This window comes from Stylophora pistillata, chromosome 3 (assembly GCF_964205215.1).
Source record: "Stylophora pistillata chromosome 3, jaStyPist1.2, whole genome shotgun sequence".
NCBI classification, from domain to species: domain Eukaryota; kingdom Metazoa; phylum Cnidaria; class Anthozoa; order Scleractinia; family Pocilloporidae; genus Stylophora; species Stylophora pistillata.
This window is the reverse complement of record NC_142521.1, coordinates 8,293,130-8,320,000: the sequence shown is the minus strand read 5'-3', so window position 1 is coordinate 8,320,000 and position 26,871 is coordinate 8,293,130. Positions and strand designations below refer to the sequence as shown.

Below are 26,871 nucleotides of genomic sequence, written 5' to 3'. Positions count from 1 at the left end.
CGTTTGATCGAACAAGCCAAGAATGGGTTTGACTCAGATGCTGATGAAGACGACGAAGAACAAGGAAGCGAAAATTCAGAAGAAGACCAATCTCCTGAGATCACGGTCAAGGAAGCAGCTAGAATGGTTGTTGAACTAAAACGATTCAGCTTCAAAAATAACTTGAAGCCTGAAATTGTAGACGCTTTGTTAAACATTGAAAGCGCGATAGAGCAAGTAAAATTTGACAAGCACGCAAAACAATCCAAAGTTACAAAGTTTTTTCTGCCATTACGATAGATCACGCGTTGAATAATTAAAATCCTAGTGCTAGCAATAAAAAGCATTTTAATATAAAAAATGATTGATTTGTTGTGTTTTGTATGACTAAGTTATCTGTACCTGTATATTCAAATTTAAATATATATATATATATCATGGATACCTGAAAAAATTTCAAGTTGATGACGTCACTCACAAACCTGCTTAAACGACCACCTGTCATTAACGACCACTTTTGCGTGACATTTGGGGTGGTCGCAAAACTCAGGTTTCACTGTATTACCATCATCATGACTCCGTTATTTATAGTTTTCCAGATGCTTTGGCATTAAAAAAAAAAGGAGTAGATGTGAGCTGAAAGCAAGTTATTTTGGATCATTTTTTACGCTGTTAATATTTTGTATTGTAGAGGATTTTAAGGAAATTATTGCTAAGTAAAGATTATTATTTTTAAATTACCATCATCATTATTAATTCATTAGTGATTAGTACCATCATTGCTAAGTTCTTTCAAAACAGTTCATTGTTTTTCCTGTGAATTGAGAGCAATCCATTATTAATTTTGATTTATCTACAAAGCCATTGTCCACGTGAAACTAATAATTTCTTCTGACATGACCTTAATGAGAATAAATTGACTGCTGGTTATTGTGACTTAGAAAAAAATTGACCTTCTAAAACAAATAATAAAAAAAACTTTGATAACCTGAAACTTTTTAAGGGAATGCTGTAATCAAAATAGTCACACAACTGCTTTTAAGATGGAAATGATGAGAAAGCTGTCCTTCAAAGGACTACCCTTGACATAACTCTACTTAACCACCCAATGGGACGACACAATTCTCTTGCATCATACCTACAGACAATAGATTTTATATGTGTAGAAGAGACATCATACCTACAGATAACAGTTTTATGCACTCAGGAAGATGCATAATAAAACAAATATTGGATTTGGTTTTCCCCTGATAGCAATAATTATCAAGACCTACTCTGGCCTTGATAATTATTGCTATCATGCTCAACCTCATCCAATAACTGTTAAGTATCACTTTGAAATGGTGTTTGATGACCAGACAATTTCTTTATTTGACTGGGTAAAATGAAGAACACAACAGCATCCTTATAATGGGGTTGTTACAAAATATCAAGAGTAAAACTTAAAAATTCATTTTCCCTTGTCCGAATCCTACTTAATCCAACCATGCAAGCTTCTTGTTGATTGACTGTCAGATTTCTTTTGCATTGGAATCATTTTCCTCACAGAAAAATACCACACTTTAAGAATGATGTTTGTTAACTATTCTGTACAGATAATTACCATAAATTTATGTCACTTTGGTTACGAAGAGAGGAGCTATTTAGAAATTGTTTCTCACTAGTCTTCTGAAATAACATCTCAAGTTTATTCTCCATACTCTTTAGTTACACAGATTTTACAACTTACCGATCAGGTGAACGAGAAAGGTCTTTCAGAACCTGTTTGCTTAGAACATGATAGGCAAATTCAAATGCTTGTTTCACATCCATGAATTTATAAGAGCTCTTTCCTATGTAGTTACCTACCATGAGCAAAGAAACACCATTATATGTAACTATATTGATAAAGATCATTAATAAATGGATTGCTCCAGTTCATCAAAAGTGTCACTCACAACATCAGTCACAATACAGTGAACACAAAGTCATGACAAGAACAAAAGATGATTGTTTAAAAAGACGTAAAATCTCTTTTTTGGCATGACTCCAATTTTAGAGATGAGAATTAGCATTTAAGACAGAAGTAGTTGTTCACTGTGTGAACAAGGCTTAGTCAATAAAAACACAAGACTTTGTGCTTTTAAAAGTTAGAAATCATTGGGCAAACAGAATTAGGTGGGGGCAACACACTGAACAACTAAGGAAGTAGGTATTTAACACCTCTGTCTCTCATTCTCCGTACAGTTTGACTAGAATATATTCAGTGGTAATGGTGGGTGGTTAAACTGAGAAATTTGTTTCCTAAAGAAATAAAAAGTTGTATAAAATTCAAAATTGAAAAAAAAACTTTGCAAATCTACCAATAATAAAATTGGAATTGAGTGAGATATGAGAATGACTGTTTTTCATGGCAAAGGCAATGTTAGGAATGAATCAAGTAGTGGTTCTATGCCGCACCTGGCGTGAAGGGATCTTCAATGCACAATAATGCACATGACTGATTGAAAACATCATCCATGCTGTGCAAAACCTAAAAAAAAGAAAAGAACAACTTCACATAAGAGGTAATTCAATGATATACTGGTAAGTACTAAGACCAAAAATAATCAGGTTTACTTTACATCAGTAACTAGGCTTACACAATCAGGATACAAATGATACCAAACAGTTTGCTTAAAATATTGTAAATCTTCCATGGCTGATAGTGCAAGTGAATTCATGGGGGCACAACTTACCTCCTGCTTGCTAAAATAAGATCCACCATCTTTCACTCGGATTCCCACATTAGTGTAGTTCAAATTACGTCCATAAAGTTCGAAGAACTCAATCAGAAGAACCCCAAGATTGCTTTTCTGCGTTCTACCATCATTTCGTATGTGATTCTAAATACAATTGAAACATATGTTTTGCCCAAATTCGTAAAAACAACTCACTGATATGGTCACGAAATGCCTACTCAATCTCATCTTGAAACTACATTCAAATTTCATGTTGATTGCATCCAAGTCAATAAGAAGTGTTATTGGTTTTCAGGACAAATATCTAAAACTAGGTATCATCCAAGTTAGAAGTGCACTCTGTTCAATAAAAATAGTTAATGATTTCCTTAAAATTATATATATATATATATAAAAAAAATTGAGAGTCACAAATTAACCACTGTGATGCCTGAAGGTCTCCATTAAATTTGTTGTACTTCCAATAGGGTGCCATGAAGATGACAAAAATATTTCAAGAGTTCCCAAGCAAAAAGCTTGAGAGACTCAGGCAAAATATGACTAGTTTGCTTCAGGCAAATATATGGGTAGTTCCTGGTATCTTTTATGAAGTTAATATAAAGAGAAAGAGCTGCAAGAGACATTTCCTCTTTAGAATAATTTCAAATGAAATTCCTCTCATCCAAATAGTTGTAATTACAGGTATTAAGCCTTTCTAAGTTATCTTAAGCATCCCAAATGAAAACTTTGAGCATATTTTAACCCACTGATGCAGTATCACAGTTTCTTGAGAAACTTATCCCTTTTAATGATAGCTATACTTTTGTTTAGAAGCACTCACCTGCAGAAAGCTGATTGCCATCAGAATAAGACTGTATGAACTCATACCACCTGTGAACACCTCATTCAGTTCTCGCTGCAGCAGGAACTGTTTCAAAACTAACACCAAGGGTGGCAAACAAGGAAAGATTTCTATTTGGTCCTAAAAACAAGAAAAAAGTCATTTCCAATCAAATTATCTTGTACAATGTATATTCTCCTGTTTAGCAATAGATTAACCTCTTACTAACCAAGTTCTAACTAACTGTAAGTTACGGACTGATTTTTTCTACTCTGATTTATGGTGTGTAGGCCATAAATCTGAGGGAAAAAAGCAAGGTCAGGGCTCAACACTAACTTTTCAACTTACTAGCCAAGTGGCTAGTGACATCTTACACGTTATGACAAATATTTTAGTTTATAATCCAACTACACCTAGACCAGTACAAATATCACGCGGTATTTGTACTCGTCTATTGTAGTACCAGTTAAACTGGTTTTCTCGCATCGTGCAAGCGAAGAATTGGATTGTAGTTACGGAAAAAAAAAGTGGCGGACAATTTCAATCATATTTCCGACGACGAAGAGTCAGAATGGCTGGCAAATATAGATCCAAGTTCATTTGATGAATCGAACGAAGAAAAACAGCTTGACAACCAGAAAATTTCTTCATTTAATGAAGAAAATAGAAACAGCAACACAACAACGCACCAATTCCATTCTGCTTCGCATACTTCTGTCACGCACTCCCGTAAATAAATATCTGCGAAATTTGCCCGCAGAAATAATAGTGTGGCGTGTTGGATAATAAATAACTCATTAGACGTTTTGTTGTGTAGTATCGCTGATTATTACACGACTCGGGTAGTCAGAGGGCCAATAACTAAAATCAACCAATCAAAAGGCTCTATTGCCGGTCCAATATTCTCTAAGTATTGGACCGGGCACTGTCCCGAATGGTCCCGAATGATACTGCACCTGTGTCCCTTTGAACTTCAGCCGTATAATAAATCTCTTATTAACCAAGCTTGCTCGGGACCGTACTTAAAGAAAATCGGCCCTCAGTCTTTTTTGTACGGACCGAGCGCAGCGAGGTCCATACTGTCAAGACCTTGGGCCAATATTCTCCCAGTACGGCCCTCGCGCTTGGTTAATAAGATATATGTATTTTTACTCATTATTTGTATTTTGACTCGCCCTACGGGCGCGTCAAAATACTACAACTCGTAAAAATACTCAGCGATACTACACAACCAAATGTCTAATAAGATATATTTATTTACTAGGGCTGGTGGAAATAAAAAACCACTAGCCAAAACTGAATTTCACCTAGTCTTTGGCAAGTTGGGTTGCTTCCAAATATTGAACCACTGTACAAACCAAATATTTGGAACTATCACTTTAATCTGCTTCCAGGTCATTTGAAACATGTCAATGGATGATGAGACATAAACTTTCATTGAATAAGTCCTGGTATTTGTAAAGATTGGGGGCCATGCTGTCTAATTTTACACAATATATAATTGTTTAGAAGGTAAAAACACCTTTTGTTTCCCCATTATAAGCCCAGGATCAAAATGAAATTATTTTAGGTGGAACAGATATCGTTCAAAAGTTATAACCTCTAACTTGCTTTGCAGCATAAAAAAGGAATTATTTTCTTACTTTGATCTTTTTCTCTAAGCAAATATTCCCAAAAGCAAAACAAAAATACAATAAAGAAAAAAAAACAAAGCAAAAAAAAATGTACAAAATTTACATGAGAAAACTGTTTTAATTTCTGATAACATTAAAAAATTCATCAACATTTAAATAAAGCCTGGTTGCATAACAAACATTATCGTTTAGACAGGTGTTTGGATGACATTACCTTTACAAATTCAGCAGCCTTCAGTCCAGCTGGAACATTAAAGCTTATGTCCACTTTCACATTGGTTTTTTGATCAGTCAGTTTGATTATTGGAACCTGTGTAAAGACAAAACAGTGTTGAATTTGCATGTTTTTAATTTCCATCATGTTTATGTCTCTGTTCAATTTTATTCTCCCATCATATTTTATGTTCCTTTTTGTTGAATTATCTATTGATCAGATCCCCAGGCCCAAGAAAAGGAATAAACAACCTTCTTAAATAAAATGGTTAGCCATGCTTCTCTGCAGCTAAATTTAATCTTGCCATCAATAATTAAAGGTTTAAATTACAAACACGAAAACACCTAATTGATGTTTTTGCTGCCCATATTCATACATAAGTATATATATTTTTAAGGGGGTTGCATGAGTGGAAATGTTTTAAACAACCAACTATGGTTGAGAGCAAGACTAAATTTTAAGAGTTTCATACAAGCCATCTATGGACAAATAAATAAACAGGACACTTCAATACATTAAGACTGCATGCTTTGCCACTAAAGATGTCACTGGCAATACCACCTTGACAACTATAGAGTTCTTCTACGCAATACTATCATTATGATAATACTATGATCACATCCTATTTCTAAATCACTTTCAGTTCCTTTCACTCAATTTATAAAGCCAAACTTTCATCGACAAATTGCCAATCTCCTCTTTCTCATCACAAAATGTTGAGTGGTGGTTATAAACATAAGATACAACAATTGGATAGTTTATTTAGAGTGTAACTGATCTTTAACCATAATGAAAAAGCTGGTAAGATCTTCAATATTAAGTAGCAACAATTTATGATGGCAATTTTGTACAGTAGATTTTAAGGCAATCACAATATCAAAAAGGAAGAAATGACAGTTCCATATACATTTCCACATACAGTTCCTAAGGGTGACCTTCTTTTGGTCAGAGAGCCACTACATATCTGTCCTGAGCTACATAAACAATATGATTATTGGAGAAGGTAGAGGAAAGACACTTTCTACAAAAGAGTATGCTTTCAGGAATTGTTCTCAGAAAGCCTGGAGAAGCCATCAGCCATTTTCCATGAACAAACAGGGATAAAACTAATAATAAGCAGAGTATAATTTTCGGCAAAACAAAATTAGATGAAATTATACAGGAACAGACCACTATATGGAGGTTGTTATTTGAGCTCATGCACTGGGCTATATGCCAATACAAAGGTCAGAAAAATGCATCAAATAACATCAAATATCATTGAATTTCGAAAACCTTAGTAGGACCTCACCAATTCAACCTCGTGTTATTTAAAAAGAAAACTTTTTTTCAATGTAATCCATCCATGGCCTTTGGGCAATTAAAGAATACTTTGTTGAAATGGTATATTCATACCGAAACAAGATCATTGTTGTCTGATGTCTGTGATTACAAAGAGCACATTTTGGTCTTCGAAGTAAACAATCCTGAATCCAGCAACCACCCCCCACAGCAATAAGAAAAACCTTAGCTATTAATTGTTCTGCATAATTAATGTTTGGGCATCCCCCATATTAACCAATGCAATCGATTAGAACGTCTTATATCAGATAGAGTTCCAAATTTGTGATTTCATAAAGGAAACTAGGGTTCTAAGAAATTTGACTTTATTTCACAACCTATTACAGGGGCTGTATTCTAGCAGCCACTTGGCTCCTAAATTTTTCAAAGCGGTCACCAATTCCAAAAAAGTTGGTCACCATTCTTAAAGACATACAAAACTTTATTGCTGTCAGCATTCTGGATAGACCCTCCAAAATTAGGTTAGAAAAAAAAATCTTTCATTTCAAATCAAAGGATCATGACGTCCTTTTCTTTAGAATGGAGGACATAATTGCTCCTGAATCCCTTGCCATTTCATCATTAAAAACAGGCGTTAATCAATAACCAATACGTCAATAATAATTGCTCCAACAAATGGAAGGAAAAGTCTTCTTAGAAGAAAGGTTGTCCTTTCATGTTTCATTTTGCTAATAATACATGATTGTTCTTTATCTTAAAGTATGAAGAAAAACACTAAAACTTTGAACACTGCCGGGGACTGGGGCACATATTACGTAATTATGTAACCCGTGACAACGGAAGCACATGCTTATTATTGGGAGCCTGCTCACCCTTTTAAGTTGTTAATTCAAATCTATTGAACAGAGAGTTACATTGACCGTGATTGTACGAAGACCTTGTGAATCTTGCGATTATTAAACACGTTAAACATCAAATTTGTGACTTGTCTTGGATACTGTCTCCAGCGGCCGGAGGAGTCCAGCAAAACACAACAAATGAGGGTTTAAAACATGAACTTGGTGGCCTGCATGGTTTAAAATGATTACTTAAAGTTCACGCAACCATCACTTAATACTATCATTCAGCGACATTGTCAAAAATGCAAAATGCAAAAATTAAACATGTGCAAAGATTAACTAGATTAGTTTTAAAGTGGAAAAAAACATGGTGCAGATTTTAATGCGCTACAAAGTGGACACTAGGACAGGTGATATGCAACATTCAAGCTCACCTAAATCCAGGATGGCATCAAGTTATCGATTGAGATGCATGGGCTGCATCTTGGAAACAATTTTAACCAGGAAGTTTGCTGAATATTTATCATTGCAAATCTTCTTAATTCACCCTATCTCTAGGTAGGGTATGATGGAGAATTCTAGTCACCAATTTGGCAACTAACTTTCAGGATTTGGTCGTCAAAGTGAAAAATTAAGTGGCATGGGCACCTGTATTAGGCACAATTTCACGCCCTCCCATCCTCACAGTGTTAGCCTAAGTTGTTCAAGTTTGCAATTTCGAAGCCAAGTTTATCTCTGCCATACATACATACAGACATACATACATACATACATACATACAGACATACATACATACATACATACATACAAACAAACAAACATACATACATACATACATACAAACAAACAAACAAACAAACAAACAAACATACATACATACATACATACATACATACATACCAGGTTAATTGACCACTCCCCATAGGGGCTTTTCAGGGCCAATACCCACCCAGGGAAGGACATCCACCACACAGCCATCCTCACTACATTTGTTTCCTCTATGTCTACTTTTAACCATTTGGGTGTGATAATCTCACCAAAGATGCGTTAATTTTAGATCCTGCCAATCAGCATCAGGATTACATGTAAACGAGTACTTATCACAAGGTAAGGGCTCAAGCAATGTTTAAGAAGAATTGGTGACTAACCTTATGACCCCTGTGAGTGATTAGTATCTAATTTCTCCTGACAATATCACCCCTGAGTCACACATTAAAGGAGAAAATCACCAACTAAACTAATTCTCCTTATCCACAACTTAGGAAATGTATAGAGAACAGTAGAGAGAATATGCATGCTGATGTTAGGTTGTAAAAGGTTAAAATGAGTTCACTGCTGTTCACAACCATTTGAAAACCTTTCAAATATCACTAGCCACAAAAACTCATGAAAAACCCAAGAAGTTCAAAGGATGTTCTATTTACAACAATCTGAACAAAATTACTTACCAACACTTCTTTGCATGTCTACCATGTAAATTACTATTGCACTTTTAACAAATTGGAAAATGCCCATTAATCCCCTTTTTACAATTTGAATTGGTCCTTCCATAGAATAATTGTGAGAAACAAATGCAGTTTCATGTTTTCAGAACTATAATTTGGAATGAAGCAAAGTGTATTACTGAAAAAGTTTAAATCTCAAGTGAGTGGAACATAAATCACAAAAGTACTCTCTACACCTTATAAATGAATTGGTCATTGTCCAATCAGTTGTTTTGTCAATCTTGCAGGTCATATTGACTCACAAAAAATGCAAACTAAGCATATAACTTTTCCCTTTCACTTTTTGCATCGTCTTTGAATACATAATCAAACTTCATTTAATTATCACATGTACATGTGTTAATTAGTTGAGACGACTGGGTAGTGTTTAATTCATTTGTGCATAATGATGATGTAATCGTGCTGCTCACAATGGGCTCTGTACTTAATCCCCTTTAAGGTCATCAGTGGCTTTCTAGGTATGATTAATCAACAACAAAAATAAACTTTTAGAGTGCCAAAGGGCATAGTGTTGGAGATAAAGACGATCAAATATAAATTCAAATTTCGCTAGGGGACGAACCCGCAATAAATTAGCATACGGAGAATGTGTGTTGGTAGTTATGAATAAACAATTAACCGACAAGTATTTTCGCGTGCGAGTACAATGATTTTAAGACTTTTTGTACCGTTAACACTTCCTGTTAACTCCTACCTTAGAGTACAGAATCATCCACGCAATACTGTTAATGAAATACGATCAACTGTCCGCAATGAAATTACCACATAAATGTCTTTTCAAGACATGGGTGTTTCGCCGAAGAAAGAAAAGCAAGAGTGAAATTTACAAGACTAACATATTCTAAACTAAGCAACAAATTTGTAACATGCAGGCCAAACAATTATCACGACACACCGAAGTTAAAGAATTCACCACAAAAATCCTTTTATTTCTGTTTCTCACCGATGCCTTGTCCAGGACTTTGATAGATGAAGCCTCGGCGATCTTATTTGCCGTGAGTGCTTGCTCTAGCGTCCATAATGGCAGTCTCTCCCAATTTCCAAACACAACAATATCGATGTCGCTGTGAATTTCAAATGGCTCGATGAGCGAAAACAAATTATGGAAACATACTGTGACACAAACACAATTTGAGCACGTTCACGTTCAAAATAGACCTCGAACGATGCTCTTACGGTTTCAGGTTGCATCTTTACACCCTTTCAGTTGTTCTCTGTACCACAAAACGATTAAAATTAAGTGAAAACTACAAGGTCTCCTTTTTATTCAAATAATCTCCGTTCATAAGATACAAAATATCCATTGTCTCATCTTGTAATGCCTACTGTAAGGGAAGAAACAGTCCTTGGGAATTTAATGAGGTACGGAACTTAAACAGCACAAAGATAATCAAACACCGTCTTCGCCGATGAACCACAACAGTCCTCTCACCTGGTTGGTAAATAAAGCCCCGTCCGAAAACTTCCATACACTTCCACCTGAAATGAAAGACCAGAAATTGAAAACCTTTGCTTTTCATTACTTGTAAGAGTTTTTAAAGTATTTTCTTTAAGACTATTGTGAGAATTTAAGGTAATAATAAGTGAATGTTGCTCTAACGTACTTCAGCAGTGGGCCATAGCCGTCTGATGACTTCTTGAACCCTTGCTATCACTTCTTGTCGCATTGTATGTTCGGCCGTTCGGGGTTTCATAAAATTGTAGAAGTCCAAGATTTCCTCATGAAGCCTTAACAAACGAAAAAAGAGACGTTTATCTTAAAAATCTGAAGGTCGTCGCGCTTTAATTCGACGAGAGTAAACCTCGCAAAACTTACCCCACCAGCCCGTCTGGATAATTTTTATCCTTGGACCGCCAAGGGGTTTGATTCTCAACTCTTTTCTTCTTACTAACATGATTCTTGTCGGAATTTATAAGATTGTTCAATTTTGTGCTTTCCACTTCTTCATTAAAAGTATTTTTCCGATTCAAAGGGATGTATTCTTTGCTACGGTGATTGTCGACCATCGTTGGTGAAGTGACATCTTCCAAAACGGCTTTCCATGTCTCGTAAGCTGGACCCTTTTGCTCCGGTTGAATCCAGCCAGTCCTGGGATCCATCATCAACGGGCAAAACATTGAGTTTCTGAAAAACACCGGCTTCTATTGTAATACAGTTACTCTTTCAGATGCGCTCTGTCTTGTTCGCTTCCTTCCTCCCACAGTAGTCAAGGCAAGTAAGGATTTATAATTATGCACATGTCATTATTTTCCGCCAATCATTACTTTTACGAATGCACAAGGGAAAAGCCCTGGGAACTAGGCTGCTTGCGAATAGGAAATTTAATTCGTGTGTTGAAAGTGTCCTAGCTGAAAAAAAAAGTGTATGTTTTTAACTTAACACACAAAACTCACGTGACAAGTATCCTTCCAACCGATAAAGTACAAAAATAATTTTATCTTTGCATAATTAAATTTTCCAGGAAATATAATAATCCATCCATACCCACTTCATGACATCATGTTATATTCCCATCCCACCGTTACAAATTTTTTCTTATAACATAAACATGAAGCTTTCTTCATCAAATAAGGAAAGATTCTTATCCGCTTTCTTTACTTACCACGTATCTCAATTGATTCAGTCTTCCTTCGGCTGAAGAACTAATACAATTTATATTCATAATCGCAAAAAGCAGGAGCCCAAGTAAAAGTTATTTTATTTCACGAATTTTTTTGTTGCAAAACCAGATCTTTCATTTCTATTCTCTCTTTTTTCTCCGGGTTTCGAGCGGAAAATGTGATATTATTGGAATATTTCCGAACAATAGAGACGCGTTTTAGAACAAAGCGAAAGCAAGAACGACATAGTGTGAAATAATCAGCTAAATAAATATGAAATATGATTAATAAAAGCATCGCGGATGACAATAATTACGAGATTAAAAACGTTCTATTTTTTTAACATTTCATTAAATAGAAAGTTTTCATTAGATCACATTATTATGTTGATAGGAAGTAAAGTTGCTTCCAAGAATACATAAAAATAGTTGTAAGAGAGGACCTTCTAGAGGACTGCCTAAATAAGGCGAATCTGAATGTCTACAAATTTATTTCGATTTCCTGAGAGTAGGTGAAACGGAAAGCGTTCTAGTTTCATCCTGTATTTGTCACAGTTCTTATTTTTAAGTCGTATCTTCCTTGTTCCGCGAAACGGTTTGAAGTAATGTAATACGTGATTGTGACAAATTATGACATGCTGCACGTTCCACGGAAATTTATTCTATTCCGGGCGAGACTACATTTTGAGTACCTCCTAAAAGTTGACACTTTGGCGCTTAAAATACTAGGAATATTATTCCAGTTATCATTTTTTTTAATTCATTTATATTTTTTCGGATTAAGAGGAAAGACTTACGGTGATGTAAACCAGGAAAATAAATTTCATATCAAGTACACTCCTTTTTTTTACAAGAACCTTTTTCATAAGTGAGCTCAGGCTGAGATAAACCAAAATTTTAAGAACATACTAAGAACACACCCAGGCTGAGAGTCAGTTAAGACCGTCTTTGATTTGCTCATTTTTTGCGAGAAGTACGAATAAAGGTAAAAGAAATGTGCAACTGTGGTCTAACAGGACAATTAAATCAAATACTTGAGGCATTTTTTTCATTAACGGTTATCTCATTACACAGTACACTGATGAACACTGAGTTTGAAGTCGAACCTAATCGATTTATTGAAATACCATACCACAGAACTTTAAGAACAAGTGAAGAACGTTTCCAGGCTCACTCAAATCGCTAAACAAAGAGGAATTATCAACCTCAGCCACAAATATTCACGGGACGTTCTTATAAAAAGAAACATACTGGAATTCACTCTGAAGGCATCACCAAATGTTTCATGGTAGAAATGGACAGAACGTCTTGGGACATGGACTTTCCAAATAACGGTTGTAACTGAGAGAATGCTGATTGGTGTTAATTTCTTGTTGGAGGTTCAGAGAAAGGGATGTTAATATAAGAAAAAGATAGGAATAGATTCCATGTGAGATTTCTCTCTCTTATCCTCACCCAGGTCGTGATGTATTTTTTATCAACAACGTCTGATGATATCTCAGTTCGAGTAGATTCATTATCTACTTTGACCCGCTGTCCAAATATTTGAGTTTTTCCCCACTCCTTTAGTAGTATTTTAAGAGTCAACAAAGACGTATGTTGTTATGACAGGTCAGAATCGCCATTTTTTGTTGTTACCACTGTTAACTTTTTACCATAGGAGCTGCTAACAATCAAGCAATATAAGGCCACACACCACGCAATGAAGGGCTCGATCAGAAATCATTTTGTCGTACTGAGGTCAAAGTTGAACTTCATGGCACGTAAGCAAAATAAACTATGCCGGAGACAGCCTACCAAAAGTGGCGCGATAAGAGTACTTTACGTCACGAATATGTATTTGTTGCCTTATATGGTTAAGAATGTGCCCACGAGTTTTGTTTAAAATGTTTGTAAATACCATCATTTAAGAAAAAAGAGGAAGGAATACTTTTCGGTTTCAGAGGTTATTTGAAAATCTGTAGAAAACTATCGCAAAGTAGAGATGGGTACGAGGGAAAGAACTATGTCTCCCATAAAATCATATTATAATTAAGACTTTATTTTGAAAATTATCTGGCTTATATTAAGTGGTGAAGTTCGTTTACAGACCAGCTGCAACATACAGGTGGCCTCAAGAACGACAGTGCAAAAATAAATAAACAGTTTTCTGGCTTTGAAATGAAAACATCGGGATCTTGCTCGCTTTGTTCAGAACCAAGAATAGGAAACGGTAATGTCCAACGGGAGACTTTCGCGTCGAGATTGTCTTTTTTTGCTAATATTATTCATCAATCCAACAGCTGAAAGGATCTCGCTCACTACAAGTTCCTGTCACGCGATGTCACGCAAGTTTTCACATCACAAGAGTTTTTATGCCATACCACAGGTAAACCAGGCTCTGTCACAGGCTCTTTCACAGTGGATTATTATAGAGTTTGTACAGTGGTTTAGTCGGACTTGCTTTTGAGGCCGTTTTGCTGTGTTTTAGCTTAACGTCCTACGACAAGAACAGCACAGACTACTCTGTATGAAGGTAAGACTATTTCTTTGATTATTTCACACAACTTTATATTTACGGAGCTCAAAAGCAAGTCCAACTAAACCACTACACAAACTCTATAATAATCCACTGTGAAAGAGCCTGTGACAGAGCCTGGGCCACCTGTGGTCACACGAGATGTTTTACTGCACCATCTGTAATCACAGGGCGCCCAGACAAGCGACGAGTCTGGTTGTTTATTCGAAATATAAAGGAATGTATGCGAGACTATTGAAGAGTCTTATTATCGTAAACTTATATCATGAAATGTCTGAGTTAAAGCTCAAAATAAATGCAAACCTATCTCACTTGCTGTGTATTGTCGTTTCTGTGGCTCTAAATGGCGAATTTGAGCGATTTGGTGAGTTTTGCGTCGACTGTTACTCTCTTTCTTATGACGTATAGTAACAGTCGACGCAAAACCCACCAAATCGATCAAATTCGCCATTTAGAGCCACGGAAACAATACACAGCAAGTGAGGTAGGTTTACGTTTATTTTGAGCTTTAACTCAGACATTTCATGATATAAGTTTGCGATAATAAGAGTTTTCAATATTCTCCCATACATTCCTTTATATTTCGAATAAGCAACCAGACTCGTCGCTTGTCTGGGCCCCCTGTGTTGTAATCAACCCTTTCATGTGCTTTACATGGAGGTAATCCGGAGTATTTTTAACAGGTTTTAACTCACTCTTCGAAAAGTTTGTACGACATACATTTTACACTGAAAACATTGAAGGCGTAAAAGTTAGTTAAGGGATATCCGTGAAACTTCTTGTGGAATGACTGGGTAACTTAAAATATACATATTTCTGTGATGAGTAAGTCTCTTTCTTTACGCTCTGCGGGAACGTTTACGTTTGATGATTGTGCAACATTCATGGTACGGTTTACAGCACACAGATCGAAATGTAGTACCACTACATCCACAGATAAAAATATCGATTTTTCCTGTAGGCACCAATCAATCTTAGCTACAAAACCTAGCGGGGAGGAAAAAGCGGACGCTCAAAAAGTTTTTGTGTGAACGAGGCTTGAGGCGAATTTTCAATTAATGACGTCATCGTGTGGAAGAGCTATTGTTTTAGTTTTGCCGACATCAGATTGGCTGAGAAAGTGGTGTGAGTTCTCTAGAATAAAAAAAAAAAGCGTGGTGAGGCTAAAAAAACAAACAACAACAATGCATTCCTTAAGAGCGGTTTTCCGTTGAGTGTCGGAAACCAAAATCAGGGTGATCACTACAGCTAATCAAAAGAAAGGAAAACTGCCCTTAGGGGCAATGAAAACTCAAAGTAAAACCAACGAAACTTGCCGAAGCGCGGGAAACGCGGGCGCAAAGTTTTGCATTTGATTGGTTGAGCGAGTGGCGTGACGTATTTGGACCAATCACAGAGCGAAGCAAAGCAAACCCAGTGAAACTCCGCATTACTTTCGACAATCAATCAAAAAATGCTCTTCATAGAAGTAACGAGTTTCGCCCATATCGTTTCGCCCAGAACGAGAATGGTTTCACAAACAATTTATAGAAAGAACAAAATAAAGTGAACGTGAATCGCTAATTAAATCCACAAAAAAAGGGAATGTATTTTTTTTCAAATCAAACATTTAACTTACTTGTCTTACAGTCTGATAATGTTTTTGTTTTCAAGAAATTTTGCCTTTGCTAGCGCTTTGCACTTGCAAGGAGAAGAAATCGTTTGTGTTCGTTACCAAGCAACAGCCAAGAGCCTGGGATGGAGTTTCGGTCGTCTATTTTGAATTTGAGCCGGTTCGGTTCGGTTCGTGCTTGCAACTTCAACAGGCATTTTTTTTCTCACTTGGAGATGCTGTCAACTCAGACAATCAAATATGTTTGAGTTTACTTCAGTGGATAGAAAGCTTGGTCTGGTTTGGTTCGAGGCAATAATCGAGGCAAAGTATATAAGCTTAAGTATTTCTTACGAATCTCGACTCTCGACGTGTCTTGTCGGAAATAATTCTAGTCGGATCAGAGATTCCTAATCTGGGCACGTAGTTCTTTCAATTATGGTCTGGGTCTAGGTTTGAGCGAAACGCGTTTAGGTCTGGGCGAAATGCTTCATGGGCGAAACCTGCGGCTTCCGAATGAGACAGCTCCGCATCTAACATAGCCGCCATATCATCATCATCATCATCATCATCATCATCACCATCATCTTCATCGTCACTTGGTGTAGAGCGGCGAGTGTAATGATCGTCAGAATCAGGGCTGCGCGAAAGTTCATCACAATCTATTTTTTCATCGCCTTCGTCTTGTTTGTCGTCATCATCATCATCAAGTTTCACTTTCTTGCTTGCCAACTCATTCTTATCCTCCAGGGAGTCTCTTTCGTTCTCTCGCTTTCGCTTACTCGTTGATTCTGATTTTTCGGGATCAGGAGAACTGCTCGATTCTGACACACTTCCTATCAAATCGCTTTCCCCGTCGCTGTCGTTCATAAGATCCTCCACTTCTTTGTCCATAGCTTCAACCTCCGAAGGCGAAAACGATAATAATGGGTTCAAGGTAGACATAAGAAGATCTGCACTACTTGCCGAATCAGATCTTGATTTGGCGGCCACATTTTCCTTATCAAAAACATTCAAGTCCAAAATCACTTTTTCAACCGCACTCGAGTCTGTAGTTTCCCCAGGAGTCCCGCGAGGTGTGCTATGATCCCGAACCTGTTGCTTGTATTTCTCCAAGCCTTCGACTGGAAATAAACGCTCATCCACCTTCTCCCATCGTTCAAAACAGCAGAATAACCAACCTGGATTCACTAGCTTTACCCCGCGGGATTTTACCGCTCGGTACGATTTCTCCGTCCCTAACCGACCCGCGATCACGTGAGTGGTTACGTCACTATCACAGTTTGTATCTTTGGGTGTAATAATCACATTATTAACTCTAGCACCCAGGGCGCATGCAACGCGCCACGGTTGACTGTCTTCTTGTTTCGTCGATGTAGGAATTACTCCAGTAAAGACTACATTAGCTCCACGAAGTACATCTCGGCGTAGTTCGGTCACTATCAGCTTGGTATCCGGTGTCAATGTTCCTGGAGTACAATATTTTACGATGTTAGGATTGTTTTTGACCTCCTCCGGAGCCTGCGATTGAATGCTTTCTACAGTTTTGTAATATGCATCATGTATACGACGTAAAATGTCTTCCAGGTGCAGGAGGTAATCGTCGTCCCCATCACCAAACTCGTAGACTTGCTGCCTTGATTTCTTGATTTTTGTTTGGTCTGGAACGTTGTGCATGTAAATAAGATCAAAGTGACACTATGGTGAACTCTTAGATATACTGTACAAAATAAAATTGGATTACACAGTGGCTGTACTAAAAGCCAATGATCCTGTGATTCTAAGTTACAGAATTGAACCGTTAACCCCCACTAAAGCCCTATTTAAAATTTGGTCCGCCATCTTTAATAAAATGCATGCTTTCCCCAGACTCCAAGAGCCGTGCTAACGCTAATCCTCGCATATCCGCTAGTAAGAAAAGAAAAAAAAAAATCAGCATCAACAAAATTTTCATCCCACCAGAGAAAGGTGTGTCTTGAAAATTCTGATTATATGCGGTAAATTTGAACACAACATGGCCTATTTTTATTCCATTTGCTCTATGTAGAGAAAGCATCTCGTACTGTCATGTCTTCCTGCTGTGTCATCTCACTTTGGGTAAAATTGCCATCTAATACACAAGGAGTTGCTTAACATTTCTCATTCTGACTTACATTGCTCAAATTCACAAGCCAAACTGCACGTTTGTATTCGTTAAGAAATCTCCATGGTTCATATTTTTCACATTCCAAAACGTTTCACTTGTTACCATAACAATAAAACTCTGTTTTAACTCTTTAAATCCCAAGATCTGATTGTGAATTCTCCCCTCTAGCTACTAAACATTTCCTTGTAAATTAGTTACTAGAATTTAGCGTTAGATCAAGATAACATCTTCTACCTGATAAGTTTGAGTATTCTCATTACCTGTTTGCTGGCTAATGTATGTAAATTAAAGGCAAAAGTTAAGTCTTAATCACTTCTGGAAGTTCAAAGATTAACCGGGTAATTTTCAGTTATGAAGTGCCGCGACAAGCAGGGACATCTGATGATCTGTGCGGAATTTTTTTCATTTGTGTTCTTCACATTCACACCAGAATTGAACTTACCAGGAGATGATATATTTTCGGTTACCCAGGGAAGTTCGTAACACGTTTGCTTTGTCACGCCTCATATAATGCTTTGTGCAAAGTTGAGCAGGTGGGAGAGCTCCATATCTTTGGAAATCACACTGTAGCGAGCGTAATTTAGAGACAACTGTTAAAACGCGCGAAAGGACGCTTTCATGACGAATCAAAAGGCTTGAATTGTTTAGGTTTATTTTGTCTATGAATTCCAGAAAATACAAGAAGGCTACGAAAATCCAACACTCACCTCCTTCACTTTTCAATAAAGTTTTACTTGACGTGCTAACACTTTCATCAGATGGTTGCTGCTCTGAATCATCTTGAGCCTTTCTATCGGTGTCCTGTTTTCCGTTTCTCGTATTTTCACTCGAAGTTTGGATTTCGGTTGACTCATCTTTTACAGTTTCATTGCTTGCACTATCACCTCCTCCGTTTTCCACTACTCTGAATGATGTCTCTCTTTCTTTAACTGCTTTTTCAGTGATCTTTGCCTTTTCAATTTTGCTCTGTTCCTTCTCTTCGACATCAGGCTCAATGCTATCCGTGGAAATTTGCACATCTTCAACTAATTCGTGAATTTCCTTTGTCTCCACATTGGCAACTTTTTGTTTAGTCTCTCCATTGTCGTCAAACACTGCATCATTTTTCTTCTGCTCAGTAACATCACCTTCGTTGTCCTCCCGAGAATTCGACTCTTCGACTTTCGCATCACCCTCCGTAGTTTCAATTTGATCACCAGGATTTCCGGGGGGATTGATATCTTCTGTGACTGGAACAGATCCCCCAGGTGGGGCATTAATATCCCCTACTCCTTTAAAAAACTGGTAAGGTTTAACGCGAATCAAGTTTGCGGCAAAATTCCAAACATCTTCCCGATCATCTATTAAGCAAACCATGTTATCACCGCTAGGAAATAGTGCCCTGAAATATGATGAAACATAAGAATTTGCTTTGAATTCTACTAGGCAAGATTCGTTACTTCATGTGTTATCATAAGAAGTCTTAAATCTACCTACATACATTTAAGACCATGTTCCTGAGGTTCAACCTCTCAAATCGTTTTTAGAGTACAAGCATTTACGGATGTCTCGAGAATACCTAGTGGTAGCCAATCCTCATCTCATGCGACGCAAGTACCGTGGCAGTAACAAAAACAGTGGACCTACTGGCAGACTAGAGTTTTCAATCAAAGCCGGTTGCCGGTGGTGTACCGCATAATATTAGACCTTTTACCGCCGTCTTTTTAGCCTGCGAGAAGAGTTCGGGTTTCACGTTACGGCTCCTTTTCCGTGCACAGTCGCCTTTATTGTTACACCGACGGTGGCCTCTTATGGAAGATCCTAAAATTTACCACAGCCAACAGAAGCGGAAAGAGCCCAGAGAGCAAAGTACTATACTACGAACAGGCTAAACTTTGGCAAAAGAAAAAGGAGAAATGTACGTGAAAAAAAGTTGAACGCTTTAGTGAAGATTCGGCGACAGATCGAGAGTGTGCCGGGTTGTCTCAGTTTGCCCACCGCTCTTCCATAAGTCAATGTTTCTTTTCGTCTCAGGAGCGTCTTGGCAAGTGGACAAAACACACAAGCCACGGGTATTTCATAGTTTGCCGCAACTAAAAATTCTCAAACACCTGATATGCCTCGCCAGGCCTCTGACCAAAACCGCCTTACTTTTCGATAGAGTTTATACAACTGTACTTTTACACCTTTGAGTGATTGCAGAAGGGTAAACAAAGAAATTCCAGCTCTTAGCAGATAAAACATTGACTCGTAAGATTTCTAACCTCAAGTCACGCGATTTGGAAAACGGGTTGAAGCACTCGTCCCTTGAGCGAATTCTGTGAGCAAACAGTTTTCCACCAGGGTCCAACATTCCAGCAATAGTGTGTGCATACATTCTAGAACCCATGGTGAAGATGTGCAGCTCGAAGAGACTGGATACACTATTCAGGAAGTTCACAGCTCCTGGCCTGATCTTGGTGTGGTACCATGCAGGATAACCAGGCAGTTGAAAGTGATGGACGTCCTATAAACATATCAGTCAACAATTTATAATCGGTTGTTAATCCAATGAAAGCACAAAGGAAACAAAGTAAAACTAGCTTGAATCATAGGGAAACATGTTTGATAAAATGGCATTTTATGCAGCTTTACATCTGAATGATCAAAGGGGAACGACAAGATTTCGAGACCATCACTGAATCAGTGTAAACACGACTAAGACAGTGATTCAACAAGAGACTAATTTTTTCATCCTCCAAACATGTGGCTTCATAGCTCAGTTTGTAGCGCCCAACTGGTGTCTGAGAGAAAGAAGGAGGGAGGAGTTTCTAAAGAAACTATAGACCACTTTCATAAATGGCTGCCGGATTAATATTCTTTTGTTTAAATTTAAATTAGCCTTTTAATCCGGCAGCCATTTTTGAAAGTGGTCAATGGTGCTGTCTGGGTGAGAGGTATTACTGGATAATTTGGCTTTATCAACTGAGTTGATAATGTAAATTGGCCATCAAAAACAGTTCTTCAAAGTAACAAACTCTTAACAATGGTCAATTTACATTATCAATTAGTAAGTTAAAACCAAATTATATCTGGTACTTGGGAGACATGAGTTCAATCCTACTATTAAAGAAAAACCTTGTTAATTTAGCAGTAGATTCACACAGGCAGGGCTCTACATTAATGGTAGCCTACTAGCCAGTTTGGCTGGTAATTTAAATAAACATAAAAATCTAAGATGTCACTAGCCAATTGGCTAGTAAGTTCAAAAGTTAGTGTTGAGCCCTGTCAGGAAGCTTTGCAGCAGTTGAAGCTGATGGTATCTCAACCTGGGTGGGTGCACATTTTAACACCTAACAATTTGACCTAATAAATTTGGTTTGTCTGTTTCTATTTTTATAAACAACACCCCCCCCTCCCCCTGCCCCCATATACATGTATCTGGATGTCTCCCTTAATTTTAACCCCTTTTTCAGGGGAGAATCATGAGTGCTCTCAACATGAGACAGGGCATAATCCTTTTTCGAGGCTGATTTTTTTCCAGTCCACTCTTCTTGCAACAACTTTAACCACAGTGTCTCTGTGAAGATCAATTTAAATGTATAAGTATTTGTGAACAGAGAGTTATACCTCCATATCCTCAGGTATCAGCTCTATAGTTGTGTGAATGAGGGTCTGGTCCAGATCCACTACAAGGGACAATTTGCGAGTTTGAAGGAGTCGCTCCTTGTCCTTTTTGCCCAAAGCTTCTGCTTTCTGAAAGGAAATTGTACCCTCTTTACAAAGAAAATTAATTGTTGATTATTAGACTGAGTAAAGATGAAAATTTCCCAGTTTAATTTAACAATCTGCTAAATTATCCAAGGAGGGTTGAAGGCACTCTTTTAGCAGGGGCTACAAGTCACCTTTTCCTCCAGTAAATCTCTTTCTCCTTCAGAACAAAATGGGGGAACCAAAAAATTTCACGGTGTGACACACCAAGCAATACTATAATCTTATTCACAACAACATTAACATTGATATTCTCCAACCATAATAAATAACAGCCTCGTACCTCTTGGCTCACTTTTAGTTCAGGGATGTTGTGTATGATTGGCACAGATGCCAAAGTTGGGGAAGAAGGCTCATCTTTCTCCTCATTAAGTCTAAAAAGATGAATTGTTTTTAACTGTGTTATTACTATTACTAACCTGATTAGAGTGATATCAGGAATTTTCCTCATGGTATGACCAACAATATCAAAGAAAAAGACAGTGAACAGAAGAACAAACTGATGAACATTACCGTACATAAAGTCTGGCTGCTTACATGTCGAAAAGGTTAACAAACTTAACATTCCAGAAATACTCCCAATATTCACAAGTTTCCAATTCTGATGACAAGCTTGGGTTAATTTAGTTTTTAACAGGGCTACCAACTATAATAACAACATGCCTAAGCATTTGCTTGCAGCCATTTTGGCAATGATTGCTGAGGTTGGAACAACAGATACGTACTTTCTGAGATCAGCACCACAGTCACAACATAAATCCTTCATGACCATCCCATGTTCACACTCTGTTGCTTCATCTATCAACAAGACTGGAGCTCTAAGAATACAATTAAATGTTGTCAACTAACGAGGAAGGAATTGCTGTTCCTATACTTTATGAATTTATGACCAACCTGTAATAATAATCACAACCCATCAAATATTTTTGCTGCACAATTGGTTAAGGCACACATTATTAACAAGCCCACTAAAAACTGGGAAGTATTTACAAAATAAACCCCTTCAGGTAGCTGGTACATGTATGTCAGCAGATGTCCACAGCTTAGAGATTGTCAAAAAAAAAAAATATATATATATATATATATATATAACAAGTTAAAAGGCCTTGAGCCAACAGTGACGCCGTGTCAGAATGATCCAAAAGGATTCACAGTCCAAACCTCGATAAATGGTAGGAGAAGTAGTGTGGCACACGAGGACGGACAACTTCAAGCGGAGGAAGACATATACTCAATAAAAAGTCTAAAAAGTTGAATAAAAAACGTTTCGGTCCGAGACCTTCATCAGTTTTATATATATATATACTCAATAAAAAGTCTAAAAAGTTTAATAAAAAACGTTTCGGTCCGAGACCTTCATCAGTTTTATATATATATATATACTTGACTGAGAAGCAAAGCTTCAAGGCCAAATGTGAAATTCTGAGGACAATTTCTCAGCCAAAAAGCTATCAGCCCATATATCAGTAAAGCAGAAGGGGATTTACACTCAAAATTTTAGAACACACTGGTCTGATAGCACAGATGTTAAATTCAACTTCAGACCAATGCAAAGAACATTTACCCTACCAAAAGGTAGCTAATATCAATTTGAGTACGACAAAGAGTAATCTTTAATCAATGGTAAAAAAGAAAGTAAAAAAAAATTTAAATAATTGCAATTTGTGGATTGGCGGATCGACGGCCAATCAAATCCCATGGAAAAAATTGCGGACTAAATGCGAAATAAAATCTCACCCTAGCAGATGAAGGGAACAAGTACAAAGGCAGCCTTGCCAAAGGACACAAAGAATTATAATCTGTCTTGATATTTTTAACATCTGAAGAGCTTAAAAGAAATTGCCGTACCTAATCACTAATGCAAAATTTAAACTTGTTAAATTTCTGACCACACAAGGCATTGCACAAACAAATCTCCTTTTCACAACCTCCAAACGTGCAGTGACCCACTATGTAAGGGACAAACTGAAATCTTTGTGAGTTGCCGGAAAATCTTCAGTAGAAACATAAATTTAAATGATTTCAACTTTCCCTTGTGCCGTACAGCCTTTTTTGCATTTGATACACAGTTCTCACCTGGCTGCTACGATTTCTCCCTCAGCGACCAGCAATTTACGGACTTTACCTTTAAAGGCTGATTTGAGTTTCGGCCGAGTTATAAAAGATCCAGCTCGATCCACGTCACCAACAATTTCATACAAACAAAGAACACTCCCTTCTCTAACTTCTGAGCCAGGATGAACTCGCCATCGTAACAGCTTTGCAGATGAAGGCGTAGAAATAACAACCTCCCTTGTCTTTCTATTCACCATTTTGCTTTCACTTTTTGTGCATGGGTCTGGCATTATCTTACAAAGAAAAATCAATTCTTGATTATTACAGGATAAATAAAAATCTCCCAGTTTCACAACCTGCTAAGTTATCCAAGGATGGTCGAAACTACAAGTCACCTTGTCCCCCAGTAGATCTCTTTCTCCTTCAGAACAAAATAGGAGAACCAAAATATTACAAGGCCTGACACACCATGCAATAATGTATCTTATTCATAACCACATTAACATTGTTATTTTCCAACCATAATAAATAACAGCCTCATACCTCTTGGCTCACTTTTAGTTCAGGAATGTTATGTATGAGTGGCACAGATGCCAAAATTGGGGAAGAAGGCTCATCTTTCTCCTGACGAAGTCTAAAAAAATGAACCATGGTACACTGTGTTATTGCTATTACTAAACTGACAATAGTGCTATCAACAATTTTCCTCATGGTATGACCAACAACATCAAAGAACAAGACAGTGAACAGAAGAGCAAACTGAGAAACCTTTCTGTACATGAAGTATGGCTGCTTACATGTCCGAAAGGTTAACAAACTTAACATTCCAGAAATACTCCCAATATTCACAAGTTTCCAATTCCAATGGCAAGGTTGAGTTAATTTAGTTTTTAACAGGGCTACCAATTATAATAACAACATGCCTAAGCATTTGCTTGCAGCCATTTTGGCAATGATTGCTGAGGTTGGAACAACAGATACGTACTTTCTGAGATCAGCACCACAATCACAACATAAATCCTTCATGACCGTCCCATGTTCACACTCTGTTGCTTCATCTATCAACAAGACTGGTGCTCTAAGAATACAATTAAATGTTGTCAACTAACGAGGAAGGAATTGCTGTTCCTATACTTTATGAATTTATGACCAACCTGAAAAAATCATCTCAACCCATCAAATATTTTTGCTGCACAACTGGTTAAGGCACAATAGATTACCGAAAGAGGCCCAACTAAAATTGGGAAGTATTTACAAAATAAACCCCTTCAAGTAGTTGGTACATGTATGTCAGCTGATGTCCACAGCTTAGAGATTGTCAAAAAATAAATATTTGGCTGAGAAGCAAAGCTTCAAGGCCAAATGCGCAATTCTGAGGACAATTCTCAGCCAAGAAACTATCAGCCCATAAAACAGTGAGGCAGGAAGAGGTTTATTTATCTCATAACACTTCCCTTAATTTTTATATTGCAGGTTGATAGCAAATTTTGATCACCCCTTTGTACTTTCTGCAGCAGCATTTGAGATCAGCTTTTTAATGTCACTTCCACTGGACTCTACAAAACAAGTTCAATTTCCTTCCATGTAAAGCAATAAAGATGACTAGGTGAAACTCTTGAACTTGCTTTTGTTTTCTGCTAGCTTAATTTCTTTTTTATGGAAAATTTGGAGGACAACATAACATCAAGTTGTAATAATTTGCACAGGGATAGGAATTCTTTCAACTTGCTAAAATCAAACTGAAAAAATTAACACATTTTGGCTAACTTTTAATACTTTGCTCTTTCTATTGTTACAAGTAGATAAATTAAAATAGTTTCTAAAGTATTTTAAATTTGCAAGATAAAGTGTAAATACACTCAAAATTTTAGAACACACTGGTTTGATAGCTTGGATGTTGAATTCCACTTCGGACCAATGCAAAGAAAATTTACTCTACCAAAAGGTAGCTAACATCAATCTAAGTACCACAAACAGTAATCCTTAATTAATCAATGATAAAAAAAAAGTTAAAAAAACAGAATTTAAAATAATTGCGATACGTGGATTGGTGGATCAATGGCCAATCAAATCCCGTGGAAAAAATTGCGGACTAAAAGCGAAATAAAATCTCACCCTAGCTAGTAAACTAAGGGAACAAGTAGCAAGAAAGGCAGACCTGCCACAGGACACGACGGATTATAACCTATCTTGCTATTTTTAACATCTAAAGAGCTTAAAAGAAATTGTTGTACCTAATCACTCATTTAAAATTTAAACTTGTTAAATTTCTACTCTTATTTCCGACCACACAAAGCCGTTGCACAAACAAAATCTCCCTCTCATCCTCACAACTTCCAAACGTGCAGCGAGCCACGATGTGAGAAATAGACAAACTGAAATCTCAGTGAGTCGCCGGAAAATCTTCAGTAAAAAGAAAGGTTTAAACGATTTCAACTTTTCCCTGTGTAGTACAGTCTTGAAGTTCTCGTTTGCAAACTAGATGAACTATGTAAACACTTCACCGTTCGAACATTTATGACAAAAAACAAACTGCACAGCGATCTCAGTTGTCCGTGCACGACTCTTACCTTTTCCAAACATATTTACTTCTCTGATTGTCAAAAAAATATTTGAACTCGTATTTTAGGGCCCTACCGTTTTCGTATTTGATACACAGTTCTCACCTGGCTGCTACGATTTCTCCCTCAGCGACCAGCAATTTACGGACTTTACCAGTAAAAGCTGATTTGAGTTTCGGCTGAGTTATAAAAGATCCAGTTTGATCCACGCCACCAACAATTTCATAGAAACAAAGAACACTCCCTTCTCTAACTTCTGAGCCAGGACAAACTCGCCATCGTAACAGCTTTGCAGACGAAGACGTGGAAATAACAACCTCCCTTGTCTTTTTGTCCGCCATTTTGCTTTCACTTTTCGCGCGTGGATCAATAATCAACCATCTAGGGTAGGGCGTGTGAAACAGGTCACTTTCTGGGATAGGGTCAGTGAACAAATAAATTTTCTGAAAGGATTTTTGAAACACCATAATTTGTTAAAGTGCCCCAGAACAGTTTTAAAAGGTCTTAAAATGGTTGCAGGAAATAAACAAGTAATACTTTTTCGTTACAAAAACAGGTTTTTCGTGATCTACTCATGAGCAGATAATTTATGGGGTTCTTATGCCCTGCTGTCATCCCAAGAGTTGTTTTTCATATCAAATCTAATTCAATTTTGATGCTGCTTTTTTTTCATGTAAAA

General features: G+C 37.2%; 3 protein-coding genes across 4 annotated transcripts in view; 1 reads left to right on the top strand and 2 right to left on the bottom strand.

Moving 5' to 3' along the window:
* LOC111319713 (tigger transposable element-derived protein 6) overlaps nt 1–340 on the top strand; it is a 2,069-nt gene extending 1,729 nt beyond the window's left edge. The window contains exon 2 of the mRNA XM_022922454.2: nt 1–340. This exon is cut by the window's left edge and continues 160 nt beyond it. Within this exon, the coding sequence (XP_022778189.2) occupies nt 1–279 (279 nt within the window). The 3' untranslated portion in view covers nt 280–340.
* The window catches only part of LOC111337703 (uncharacterized), a 20,013-nt gene extending 8,795 nt beyond the window's left edge, over nt 1–11,218 (bottom strand). Inside the window, exons 1-9 of the mRNA XM_022944049.2 lie at nt 10,809–11,218; nt 10,597–10,720; nt 10,425–10,471; nt 9,936–10,056; nt 5,368–5,463; nt 3,520–3,660; nt 2,697–2,843; nt 2,419–2,491; nt 1,709–1,823 (exon numbers count right to left, since the gene is read on the bottom strand). Of these exons, the coding sequence (XP_022799784.2) occupies nt 1,709–1,823; nt 2,419–2,491; nt 2,697–2,843; nt 3,520–3,660; nt 5,368–5,463; nt 9,936–10,056; nt 10,425–10,471; nt 10,597–10,720; nt 10,809–11,110 (1,166 nt within the window). The 5' untranslated portion in view covers nt 11,111–11,218. The remainder of the gene's footprint in view (nt 1–1,708; nt 1,824–2,418; nt 2,492–2,696; nt 2,844–3,519; nt 3,661–5,367; nt 5,464–9,935; nt 10,057–10,424; nt 10,472–10,596; nt 10,721–10,808) is intronic.
* Nucleotides 11,219–13,612: 2,394 nt separating this feature from the next.
* On the bottom strand, nt 13,613–26,548 carry LOC111337720 (RNA polymerase II subunit A C-terminal domain phosphatase). 2 transcript variants are annotated; one of them, XM_088754227.1, is made up of 10 exons: nt 26,298–26,548; nt 24,617–24,709; nt 24,175–24,265; nt 23,653–23,924; nt 22,302–22,394; nt 21,860–21,950; nt 21,436–21,561; nt 20,091–20,332; nt 18,555–19,228; nt 13,613–17,362 (listed from the first exon to the last, which is right to left on the bottom strand). In XM_088754227.1, the coding sequence occupies exons 1-10, from the start codon at nt 26,531–26,533 to the stop codon at nt 16,134–16,136; spliced, it is 3,147 nt and encodes a 1,048-aa protein (XP_088610353.1). In that variant the 5' UTR covers nt 26,534–26,548; the 3' UTR covers nt 13,613–16,133. The 2 variants fall into 2 exon arrangements, with proteins under 2 accessions (XP_088610353.1, XP_088610355.1); XM_088754229.1 differs by lacking the exon at nt 24,617–24,709.
* Nucleotides 26,549–26,871: the final 323 nt, after the last annotated feature.

Excerpts from the sequence above, each read along its gene's own strand:
- LOC111337720 (XM_088754227.1), bottom strand. The coding sequence starts at position 26,533 with ATGGCGGACAAAAAGACAAGGGAGGTTGTTATTTCCACGTCTTCGTCT. Across the intron at positions 24,710-26,297 it reads GGAGAAATCGTAGCAGCCAG|AGCACCAGTCTTGTTGATAG; the intron begins GTGAGAACTGTG and ends TTGTATTCTTAG. Across the intron at positions 20,333-21,435 it reads TGATACCTGAGGATATGGAG|GACGTCCATCACTTTCAACT; the intron begins GTATAACTCTCT and ends ATATGTTTATAG.